Here is a 13,003-nt window from a genome sequence, read left to right as displayed (position 1 = left end):
CTGAGTTCCCGACTTTCAGTCTACTATCGAGGCATTCATTGGCAATTAGCACCGCATCCAGTATTGTCTACCTTTTACAAAGGCATTTTGGGGTTTCGTAACAAGCTTCCCCATCACCTCACTCAATCTGTTCGCAAGTACTTTTGATATTATCTTATACACCTCATTCACTACACTAATAGGCCGAAATTCCTTATAACTCCATAGCCCCCACCTGCTTGGGTATCAAAGCAAGAAAGTAGTATTTAGACCTTTTTCAAATTTTCAAGCCAAGAAAAACTCCTGAAAAACCTTCATTACGTCCTCCTTTAGCACTTCCCAACAATCTTTAAAAAAACCCATAGAGAATCCATCCGGCCCTAGAGCCTCATCCCTAACCATTTTCCTCACTATTTCATAAACCTCTAGCTCCTCAAAATCCCTTTCCAAACGAGAGGCATCGCTTGACCCAGTGGTCTCAAATTCCATCCCATTCAGTGGAGGCCGCCAACCCACTTGCTCTGCTAGTAGGTTCTCATAGAAGTCAACTATATGGTTGTGAAGTACTTGCTCATCACTACACTCCACACCGTCAACTATCAGCTTCTCAATGTTATTATTTCTCCTATGAGAATTTGCAATTCTATGAAAGAAACTCGTACTTCGATCCACTTCCCGCAACCACAAAGCCCTGGACTTTTGACGCCAATACATCTCTTCTAATAATTTCAACCTCTGCAACCAGCTCTGACCTCCTATCTTGTTCTTCCTGAGTAAGCGGTTGTACCTCTTGAAGCCTCTCGATCTCCAAAAGTTCCAGCAACTTTAATTTCCTGTTTTCCCCTACATTGCCAAAAGACTCCAAGTTCCACACTTTTAGGTCTCTTTTTAGAGCTTTCAGTTTACCTGCAAAAACGAGATTGGGAGTACCTTAGAACTGATAGGAAGACCACCACTGTTTGACCCTCTCGACAAACCCTTCCAATTTTAACCACATATTCTCAAATTTAAATGATCGATGACCATTATGAACTCCTCCACAGTCAATCAAAATAGGCCAATGGTCCAAACCAATACCGGGCATACGCTTTTGCCATACATCCGGGAAATGGCTTTCCTTTTCTGGTGAAATTAAGAAACGATCCAGTCTAGACCAAAACTGATTGTTAGATCAAGTAGCATTACCCCCGGCAAGTGGCAGATCCACCAAGTTCAGGTCAAAGATACACTCCAAGAACTCCTCCATAGCTAATCTCAGTCTTCTACTACCCGAAACTTCACTTGGGAATCTTACAACATTAAAGTCTCCCCCTATACACCAAGGGAGTCCCCACCAGTAATGGACCCCAACTAGTTCTCCCCACAACAATTTTCTATCCATGTCTAAGTTGGGACCATAAACACATGCAAAAGCCCATAAGAAGTTATCGGAGACACACTTAAACGAGCATGCTACCGTGTATTGCCCTATAAAATCCTCCACCTTCTCCACCACCCGTCATCCCACAACACCACAACCCTTCCCGACGCCCCGTTAGAGGCCAAGAATGACCAATCCACATGACTTCCACTCCATAAACTCCGCACAATTCTCCTATCAATCATTATCAGTTTCGTCTCTTGCAAGCATACAATATCCGGCTTCCACTCCCGTAGCAAGTTCCTAATCCGTAGACGCTTATTAATCTCGTTAAGCCCACGGACATTCCACGACATAATCTTAGGCTTCATTGAGGAACAGCCAGCCCCCTTCCCTTTCACCCTACCCCTGTTGGCACTGCCCTCCATATTCATCGACCAATTCAATCTTTTGAGTTCCCGATACTTTTTCAATTCACCTTTAGTTTTTTGTTTATGTCCTGCTTCAATTGCTATGAACAGACCCATGAATTGCTCCTCATAGCTATCACACTCAATCCCCACAAATTTTTGGATCTCTCTCACCTTATGAAAAACCCAATCTGAAACATTTGGTTGAACTGGTAAGCAGAAATTCAACGAGACATGTTCCTCCACCCTACTGATCTGAAATCCAAGAGATTCTCCTTTTGATGAAATATCATCCAACCCCAGCTGTCCATAGACATCAGGGAAACTCAGATCCTCAATATCATTATCCACCGAGTGCATTAGATCCTCAGAGCCCTCCCCCTCTTAGTCCACCACCTCAAGATTGAGATATGGATTTGTAGAAGCTTCCATCGGACCCAAACACATAGCTTCTGGGCTTATCGATGCCATCTGTCTTCCCTACATCGGAGAACAACCTTCCCGACACAACATAGAGCCCGACGCCTGCTTCAGAAGCATGGCCTGTTCACTCGGAGCCGCTGGGACCTCATCGATGGTTTCCACTACCATTGTCGGCAAAGTCTATGAAGTCACCGTTACCTTATCCACCATCGGCGAGCGCGGTAGTGGCTCTGGCTCCAAAGAGGCGTCATAGAGAAACGGGTTGGGGTGGTTCTCCTTTGAAACGGACCTAGGCTGAGAAAGCCCAAGCCCATATACTTGCATAGTATAACGACAAAATCTTGTATAACAATCAGTCTTACCACCATTTTTGCCATGATAGACATGTAGTACATGCATAGTATAACTATATTTGGTATATATACTTGGGCTCTTGCCTATTCTTATGATTAATAAAATCTTGTGTACCGATAAAAAATACTAAGTTTGGTATCACAATAGAATTAAAAGGAATGTTACTGTTACTTATAAATACTTTAGAACTTCTCTATTGGAAAGTGCAGAATATTATAGATCTAGTGAAAGCGTTTACGTCCAAGAACTTATACAATAGAAATTTAAAATGTGAATATACATTATCTATATAATGAGGTAAACATGATAAACAGTAAATATTTCCTCATGATTCGAGCTATTTGAATGTTTATGGCTTGGAGTAGTTCATACTATTACTTCAAAGATGTTAAAGTGGAAAAAAAAAAAACAAAGCAATCACGATATAACAACAAAATGTTCATCTTCATGATTCAAGTTATTTGAATGTTCATGGCTTGGAGTAGTTCATACTATTACTTCAAAGTGTTAAAAGTGGGGAAAAAAACAAAGCAATCACGATATAACGACAAAAATATTCAAACCCCACTTTTCCCATGTACACAAAAAGAGGCTTACCACCATGGCCAGTAAAGCTAAGAGGTCCCTCGTACCCATTTTTCCCATCTCAAACAGTAGGACTCCAGCAAGGACTTGAAGTGACTTCAATCCTCCTTTCTTTCGTTTCGTTTTCTTTACATTATTGTCATCCCTAGGCACCTTCTCTGATTTTTGTTTAGCATCATTAAGACCATTATAATGACTAAAAGAATTGGGCTTTCGACAGCTAAACCTTGATTGAACGTATGCAGCAGTTCCGCCAGCAGCTAGGATACCAGTGGCAACAAGTAGAGTTTTCCTGCAGAACAATAAAAATAAGCTGCCATACAAAAAGTGAAGCCTGGAGTTGCGCAAATCAAAGTATGTTAAATAAAAAATTACATTAGCCACTCAAATATTATAATCCAACGCTTAAAAAAAAAAAAAAAGAAAGGTGCAGCGTTGTACCTTTACTTTAAATGGAGGATGACAGATCAAGGATGACTAACAGCGATTCGCAATTATATCAAAAAATACAAGTGGCACTACGAGTGATTCGCAATTATATATATAAAATAAATACCTAAAAATTAAAAAATTAAAAACACAAGTGGCTCAACCGAATAGACATGAAGTATACACGAGAGAGCAACCCACATAGGGTTTAAAAGAGAAACAACCAAGTTCAAAGTCTAGCAAAGAATATCTTCTAGTCATCCTCCCTCAGCCAAAGTTTCCTTGATCTTTGTCTCCAACACACCACTTCCAAAAGAGTAATTAATTCTCTCTAAATTGTTAGCTATCTCACCCTTGCTATCTCACCCTTTTCACCTACTACTACAATAAAATCTGCAATTACTTCAACCTCACAAGTTCATTCAAAGTAGTTTTTCCTGCCTCTCAGTATAACTAAACTCATTCCATAATAAAACTAAGGGATCCCTTATAATCATATGTGTCCAACACTGTCTCACATTGACCTCAAAATCCAAGGATTTTAGCCACATATTCGCAAGCTTGAAGTTCCCCATTGCCTCAAAACACCACTACAGTCCAGCAATAAGAGAAAAGTTTTTTTTGATAAGTTTTCATTCATTATCGATGCCAATAAGAGAAAAGTGATTCAATACTAATCTAGGAAGCGTCCTCCGAGAAACATATGGGACTGAACTTCGTAGTCTGGGATGTGAGAAATCTATTGATTCGTGAGCACATTGAAGAGTCACGATTTTTGGGCCAGAAATAGTTCCCTCCAACCAATGGAAGATCCATCAGACTCTTTTCAAAGATGAAGTCATAAAACTCTGGCACTGCAAAAGAAATACGTTTCACTTGATCACTCACTGCAGATGATGTTAAAGTCAACCCCAAAACACCAAGGTAACTTCCACCAACTGATCAACCCTGTCAACTAATCCCAAAGTGCTCGTCTATCTCCATCAACATTAGGTCTGTACACTCATGCAAAAGCCATTCAAAATTTCTAGTAACATTTTTAAAAATGCATGCTAAATTGTATGCCCCCATATACTCAAGATTTTTCCACCACCCACCTATCCCACATCAGCCATCTTCCACCACCAACTCAAAATAACACCAATTCACATCTTGACAACCCCACCATTTTGGTTTCTTCTAAACATGAATGTTTGCATTCCAATCCCTGTGTTCTTGATCATCAATTTGTTTCCCTCTTGAGCAACCGTCTCACATTCCATGAAAGTATTGAAGCCTTAATTAGAAATAGACAAAGAAAGAAAGAATAATAAGACATTGAGAACATGCATGAAAATTCCAGCTCCAAAATGCCTATCTTGGCACCCATAAAGTATTGTCAATCATTCCAGTGGAAAAAGAAGAGAAAGCGAAAAGCAGGAGAGCAAAAAGTGTGAGACCGAATCAATGATTCTGTTTAAAATTAACACTATAAGCCCCACTCATTGATTCTGTTTCTCAGTTCACTTCCACTCTTCCGCATGTGAAGGGCAAAGAAATGAATGAAGAGGAAAATACTTTCGATCCACAATTGAGTTTGAATGCCAAAAAGCATCAACAGAAGTTTCTACTGCCATGTTTCTCTTCTTCTTCTCTTTTATAGGTAATCAAGAAGTTTTATTCATAACAGTAGGCAAAGCCCAAGTACTAAAGGAGTATATATGAGAAGTACCTAACTAGGGTTTACAACCGAAAGTAGAAAACATGGACATTTAGGGCTCGTTTGGGGAGATGAGATGAGAATTTTGTGAATAGTAATGAGATCATTTGAGTTGAGTATTTTTTGGGTTTTGGGAAAAGTGATAGAAAAAGTTGAATAAAAAATATTATAAAGTTAAAATATTATTGGAATATAGTTTTATAATATTATTTTTGTTTGTGAATTTAAAAAAGTTGAATTGTTTTTTATTTTTTATTTTTTGTTTCAAAGTTGGGGAAAGTTGTAATGATTAATTTGAAAATGTTGTAATGATTATTTGGAAAATTTTGTATTTAAATTATGTTTGGGAAGGAGATGAGATGAGAATGGAATTTTGGAATGAGATCTATTTCCAAACAAGCCTTATTTGTTAACAACAATGGCCCCTGCCCATAAAAACAAAGTTTTAAGAAAGAGAACTTTAAGCTCATCCATTGTTCTATCACAATCCTTGAACCTTTTATCATTTATCTCCCACCAAATCCACCAACACATACATAGAGGAACCATTTCCTAGATTGCTGCCACTTGTGAATTACCTTGAAGACCTCTACAACTAGCAAGGAAATCCACCACTCTAAGATGCATGACCCATGATAATCCCATTCCGCAAAAAAGTCATCCCACTTGGTCCTGGCCACCTCACAATGTAGAAGCAGATGATCTACTGATTCTTCATTCTTCTTACACATGCAACACCAATCCAACACCATTACCTAACGTTTTCTTAAGTTATATGTGGTAAGAATCTTGTCTAAGGATGTTTTCCAAACCAAAAAAGTTGCTTTTGAAGGAGCTTTCGTCTGCCATATATACTCCTCCCTGGGAATGTGGTCATTCCCAAGCTTGTTAAAACTTGGTGAAACGATCTGACGGTGAATCTGCCTTTCTTGGAGGGGCTCCACTTCATCCTATCTATGGTAACCTCGGTCATGCTTACGGAATAGAGTGCCACATGGCACCCTGTGATAATCTCCAACTCCCAATCTTGGGCTACCCTAATGAAATCTACATTCCATTGAGGGGAGCCACTAGAAAAGACCACGAGGTCGCTGCATCCTTCACTTGTGCGACCTCAAAAATGGCAGGGAATGTGTTTTTGAGGCTTTGTTCACCACACCATTTGTTATACCAAATTTGACACAAGAACTATCACCCACCACAATATGTTCATGTCTCTAGAAGATCTGCCACCCTTTTCTAATGTATTTCCACAAGCCCCACCCATATGGACCATGTACTCATTAGAGCACCATCCTTCCCAAGCCTCCCTAAATTGTGAGTATATAACGGACTTCCATAGGGCCCCCCTTTCGTGTTGGTACCGCCACAACCATTTACCCAATAGAGCTTAGTTGAACATCATCAAATTATGAATCCCCAATCCACCCCCAGAAATTAGAGTACAGATAATTGACCAATTTACTAGATGAAATTTGAACTCTTCCCCCAACCCCCTCTTCGTCAAGTTACGAATCCCCAATACTTGTATTGACAAGTATGCAAATATGTACAGGAAACTGCTTCACTGTTCAATTTGCAAATGTTTCTCCAGAAATTTAACTATTTATAAACAATGACTACGTCCTCTCCTGCCTTCCCTAAGTCTATGCTTACAACTCAAAAGCTTCTCACAGATAGTTATCCTAAATTGATCCATATCACCTAGATATGCTTTGAATGAATTGCAATTTTAATGAATACTAGCTCAGTCTATTAATTAGGCTTGTTCATTGCACATTAAAAAACTAATTACTTCTATGTCAGAGTTGACAATTGGGTGGACTACAATGTCAGTAAAATCAGGGTAATGTGAAGACAGCACAATTCAAGAGCTAAGTCTATTACAAACAAACCAAATAGATTGACTTAACAATGGTAAAGTGTTGAAACCAGGTACTGAAATTGAGTATCAGCAGAAAAATGGTATACAAGGAAGTTAATACCTTCTCGAAGCCACAAAACTTCTACCATGCTCAGTTAATTGCAAAAGTTGAAGAGAAGGCATGGCTGAAGATCAACCTTCCCCTATCAACAAATATCAGCAGCTGTGATAGCTTCCTCTTATCTCAAGGAGCCAAAACTTCTTGAAAATATTAAAAGTAATTCAGATATGATCATCTGCAGCCAGAATAAAAGCGGTTAAAAAGTTTATGAAGAGAGAAAGAGAGTGAGTAGGAACATTGAATGCATCAAGGTTGTAAGCTCCACATACTGACAGCATTAATAATGTACCATGAGAACAAAAATTGGAGAGTTAAATATTGTCTAATCAATCACAAAAGTTAGTGCCACCCCTTAACTTGAGATTCAGTCAATAAAATGAAGACCTTTTGAGAAAGAACACATTCATTCATGCATCCAAATATGGTCATAGCAACTGTCAAAACCCAGATTCACTTTCCTTTTTTATTTAATACTACTTCTTAGACCAGAACTCTTCAGTGGGCCCTATCATTAAACTTTGAATTCCAACCATAGTTAAAGGTCTAAAAGGTGCATAAAAAACCGAAAAGCAACCATGTTTGGAACTTTCATGGCCCTAAAATGGAATAAATAAACACGTGATTGAACCCAATTAGCTGACAAGAAGCACTGAGCCAACCAAATCTAGGGTTTACTTATATAGAGTTGAAGGGATTAAAGTGGCGGAAGTTTCAAAACCAAAATAACTAAAAATGGAAAATATGAGTAAATCTTTGAGGAAAAAATAAAATTCTGTATATTTTCCATTCATTTCCCTCATTTGACATTTAATCACTAGGAATTCAGTATGCAGCCTATGGGCAGTTAGCAGTTGATATCAGCCAACTAAAACAAGAATTTTTTATAGGTAATCAAGGAGTTCTATTTACAAGAAAATAAAGCATAGCCCAATTACACAGGATGTATACATGAGAAGTTTTTTTTTAATATGTATACGTGATAAGTACGTAAGTACCTAACTAGAGTTTACAAGCCAACTAAAACAAGAATATAGAGACCTCCATTAATTTTCCTCATTTGACATTTAATCGCTAGAAATTCAGTGTGCAGCAAATGGACTGGTAGCAGTCAATATCTGCAAACTAAAACAAGAACATGGAGTTCCACAAACAGAAAAGAAGATGATCAAGCCATATCACAAAGGATATCATACTATGATGATATGGTAATAAGTAGATCATGTATATAGACAAAAACTGTCAACTACATTGATGACACCAGATGGCATTAAGTTTGCAATGTGAGCTCTCAAGGTACCACAAACTATAACATCCCCATCCCATATTGAGAAAAGGAATAACTCACACAGACTGGATAAGTTATAAAGGTAGTCAATCATGGGTGCCAAGTCCCACATTGGTTACTTACCAAATGCTAAGTCTCAGTGGCTTCTAATTGACTAATATAAACTGGGCAAAACCCAATTACGCAGGTCATATAAAAGAGGAGGAACCTAGTTTAGAAAAGGAGGGAAACATATATACAAGGAATTCATGAACATTGAGACCATTAAAATTAATAACTACTGCCCAAAGAAATAAAGTTCTAATAAATAAACTTCTCTCCAGCTGGTTAGGAGATCAACCACCCTCCCCGGAATTATCCATGCCATTCCAACCCAGCTGAAAAAATCATACCACAAGCCCTGGCTACCTCACAATGAAGAAGCAAATGTTTTGACACTTTTCCTGCACGTGCAACACCAGTCAATTACCATGATACACCTTTTTTGTAGTTTGTCCATTGTCAATATCTTCCCCAATGATGCAGTCCATACATAGAAAGCAACCTTTTGAGAGGCCTTAGTCTTCCAAATGTTCTTCCCAGGGACAAAATTGTTTTCTTGATCAATAATGGACCTGTAGAAGGAACAGACAGAAAATTTTCCTTTTTTGGATGGAACCCACCACATCTTATCTACCTCTTGATTTCTTACCCCATGAAATACAATAGCCTGAAGAAATCAGCAAAGAACCCAACTTCCCACTCATGGGCAGCTCTGGTAAAGTTAACATTCCACTTAAGAGAACCACCTGAAATCTCCATAACCTCTGCAACTGAAGCCACTTGTCTCCACGCAATTCTATATACAATCGGAAAGGTGTTCTTAAGGGCCCTATCTCCATGCCAACTGTCATGCTAGAATCTAATCCTGGACCCATCTCCCACCATAAATCTTGTGTGTCAATAAAATACTCCATCTTCTAATGTTTTTCCACCATTCAACACCATAAACCCTTGCACCTCCATGGAGCACCATTGTCCCCAAGAACCACCATATTTAAAATTGTAGATCGAGATTTGATGAGAAAGCACTTCTTCTGTTATTCACAGTGTGTACACACAAATATATATACCCTAAATACAAGTTACCCACATACCCTCATACAAACTAATTACAAACAATATATTTTAACAAGAATCAATCACATCCTTCCAAAAGGCCTCCCTCCCTCTCATTGTGATGGTGCCACAACCATTTCTTGAGAAGCACCCAACTGAACATCCTTAGATTCCGAATTCCCAACCCACCACCAAAGATCGGACAACATACCTTCTCCCAATTGACTAGGTGAAATTTAAACACTCCACCCAATCCACTCCAAAGGATTACACAAACCTTTAAATGGAGAATGATGTTAACCATGCTCCATCGCATGTAAAAGCCACTGAGAGCCATAATTTTGGGAGGCTGAAGATTCCAATTTAGAACCAGCAAACGAGCATCGCATAAGGTTAGTGTGCTTAAAGATTGTCATTGGCAGCAATCATTCATAGCATGTATGGAATACATATAGCTTCGTTAATAACCAAGGCATTATGAAATGACATGAACAATTAAAGACAACAAGAACAATAAACTAGCCATCAGAGATAATATTTCCAAGAATTTTGTGAAATTTAAACTATAGGTTCATTGGAGAAAAAGAAGCATTTGAAATAATATTTTTGTATCTCAGAAAAATCAAGTCAAGTTTGTCTAATGAATCATGAGAGGACAAAGAATATAATGAATAGAGCAACATGTACCAAAGACCAGAATACTCCATTGCAACATGTGGAATCTCAAATTTTCAGACCATTAAGTAGAGGACACCTGAAAGAGATCATCATACATGTCTTGATTCAATTGCCCATACTAAAGAAGTCAAGCTAGACTAGGATAAAGATAATATTTTCTGTATGGAATGATTCCTCAGGGAAGACCCTAGCATTAGATAACCTAAGAAAACACCAGATCATTGTCATGGATTGGTGTTGTGTGCCCAAAAAGAGTGGGAAGTTTGTTGATCATCTACTACTTCACAGTGAGATTGCTATGTCCTATGGAATGACTTCTTTGCTAGAGTGGGACTAGCTTGGGTAATGCCAAAAAGAATGAATGATCTTCTAGCATCCTGGAGAGGTCTTCAAGTAATTCACAAATTGCAGCAATCAAGAAAATGGTCCCGTTATGCCTATGGTGGTGCATTTGGAGGGAGAAGAACGAAAGAAGCTTTGATGATCGTGAGCGGTCAATGGATGAGCTTAGAACTTTCTTTACTTTACACCATTGGTCGATTGTAATTGGTTTTAATGGCATGAACTTTCATGAAGATCTTGTATTACTGGATTATCATGCATGGGTGACACTCTTGTACATGTCCCGTGTACTTTGGCTCTTGCCTATTCTTAGTTTCCATAAAATTCTATTTTCCAATAAATAAAAAGTAAAGAAGTGTGCATCCAATCGGCCGTACTGAAGAAGAAGTCAAGTTAGACTAGGATAAGGGTTGAGAATTATGCTACAGGACGGTGTGCACGTACAATCCCTTCCCCAGTACTTAAATACTAAAATAGCCATCTAGCATCTTCACCATCACAACAGGTGGATGAGTGGAATGCACTCATTTCCCCCACTCCAAGTTTCTATAAGTCTAAAATAAGTTGATACATGGCCAGAGAAAAAATTTCTCAAACTTTTCGTCTAGTTTGTATGGTTTGTCCCAAAACTTAAAGAGCTACACTTATCAAGACATTTCAGGATGCATTACCCAAATTAGAAATCCTATGCAATTCCTTAAATGTTCATAGAGATTACTTGGGTGCTCAAGAGCATAACACCCTTCTTCTATGATTAAAAAGGCCAAACACTTCATCAGGAAAAGGGAATGCTATAATTGATACACGAATTTCAATCAGATCATTCTGTTTTTTCCTACTTCCAATCCACTGAAAAAGGAAATTTCCCATGCCAATTATATATCATACAATGAAAGTGGGTTTTACACATGGTGCCCGCACTGTGACTCTGGGCACATTAAATGTTGTTCTTGTGTCACATGTCTTACTATGGCTTTTACTCTTCTTTTTTTGTGCGTGTCATGCTTATCTTCCCCATTAAAACATCCAATTGTAATTAAAAAAACAAAAGACAAATCCAATGGACTTAATTAGATCATGATGAACTAAATCTAAGTCGAAATGCATTATATCACGGTAAGATAGCATATATATCACACCATTGGCATCAAACCAGACAAACCCTTCATGCAATTCTTCTTCATCACATCTTCCACTCTATGATATTGGATATACAACCATATCATGGTGAAACTCTATACCTTAAAGGATGCTCTGACTAAGTTTATACCTTACTCCTGCATACATAGGCTATGCCTATTATTCAAAAAGGAATTTGTTATTACTTGTCAATAAAACTTTAGGCATTACTAGATTCCCATAACAGCATGAAGCAATATATAATCATTGTCATAAAACCTGATAAATCCTTTGAAGGAAATTGCACGTCGAAGTATATAATTTAGAAAAGGCTATGTTTATGTGAGTATTTACTTCTCAAGTACCTCTTTCCTTCTGGAAAATTATTAGGTACTCCCATAGTATGGATGGCATGGTACTCTCGTCCTATCACAACATGGAGTAAGGATGGCGTAAGTACTCTATCAGCGTAATTATTGTAAAAAGTGCACAAGATATTACTTCATTTGTGTTTTCCTTTTTTGTGTGTATGTTTTTTTAATATTCATTATTAATTAAGCTGCGCGTCACACCCGCTTGCCTAGCCTATTTTATATACAAGATAAAAAAAAAATAACTTCAACAACCTAGCAAATATAATTTCAACAATATAGATCACCATGCAAGAACATTATCCATAAAAATAATATCACAATACTTGAAAAAGAGGAATTCAATCTACAGTCCTTAAAAGAGGTATTTAATTCCGGAGTCCAATTTCGAATTCCACAAAGTAAACTATTTCCGGTACCTCATAATTAGCCAGAAACCGAAACGCAGCCATAAGAAATGGAGCTCCTTATCTTCTGTCTCACTCCCATCTGCCAGTCTAAGCCCAAAGACAATGAATCATGCGGATACAAAGGTCTTCCGCGGAAGGGACGATCTAGAACCCTAGTATTTTTAAATCCAAGTTAACCGTTTGAATGGCCGAAGAAGAACCAAACTCCGAATCAAAGAGCAGAGAGAGAGACAGAGAGAGAGCGAGTTGTATGAGTTTATAGCAGCAATTCACAATAGCAAATAGTTTGATGACGAGGGTGGTGACGATAAAACGAAACTAGGATTCTTACTACTTTTCCCAATTTTTGTAGTTGAACAAAGATTTTTGCTTGTTTTTATATCAACCTTTCCGTGCCGGTAAAGCTTGTATTAATTATTTTTATAAAATAATTTATAAAAATATCTTCAATTTAAAACATAATTTTATAAAGAATT

General features: G+C 37.9%; 1 protein-coding gene across 4 annotated transcripts in view; it reads right to left on the bottom strand.

Annotated features, from left to right (window-relative positions):
* LOC122307234 (ABC transporter D family member 1-like) overlaps nt 1-12,880 on the bottom strand; it is a 39,143-nt gene extending 26,263 nt beyond the window's left edge. For 3 of the 4 annotated variants that reach the window (XR_006241670.1, XR_006241671.1, XM_043119968.1), the window contains exons 1-3: nt 12,537-12,880; nt 7,225-7,399; nt 3,124-3,403 (exon numbers count right to left, since the gene is read on the bottom strand). Coding sequence is in view for 2 of the 4 variants with exons in the window: in XM_043119968.1 (XP_042975902.1) it covers nt 3,124-3,403; nt 7,225-7,286 (342 nt within the window). In the remaining 2 variants the exon portion in view is untranslated. Of the gene's footprint in view, nt 1-3,123; nt 3,404-7,224; nt 7,400-12,111; nt 12,173-12,536 lie in introns of all 4 variants that reach the window. The other variant, XM_043119969.1, reaches the window with a different exon arrangement.
* Nucleotides 12,881-13,003: the final 123 nt, after the last annotated feature.

Source organism: Carya illinoinensis, chromosome 4, assembly GCF_018687715.1.
Source record: "Carya illinoinensis cultivar Pawnee chromosome 4, C.illinoinensisPawnee_v1, whole genome shotgun sequence".
In the NCBI taxonomy this organism is placed as follows: Eukaryota; Viridiplantae; Streptophyta; class Magnoliopsida; order Fagales; family Juglandaceae; genus Carya; species Carya illinoinensis.
Note: the sequence above shows the minus strand (reverse complement) of the source record. Positions and strands in the feature narration are given on the sequence as shown.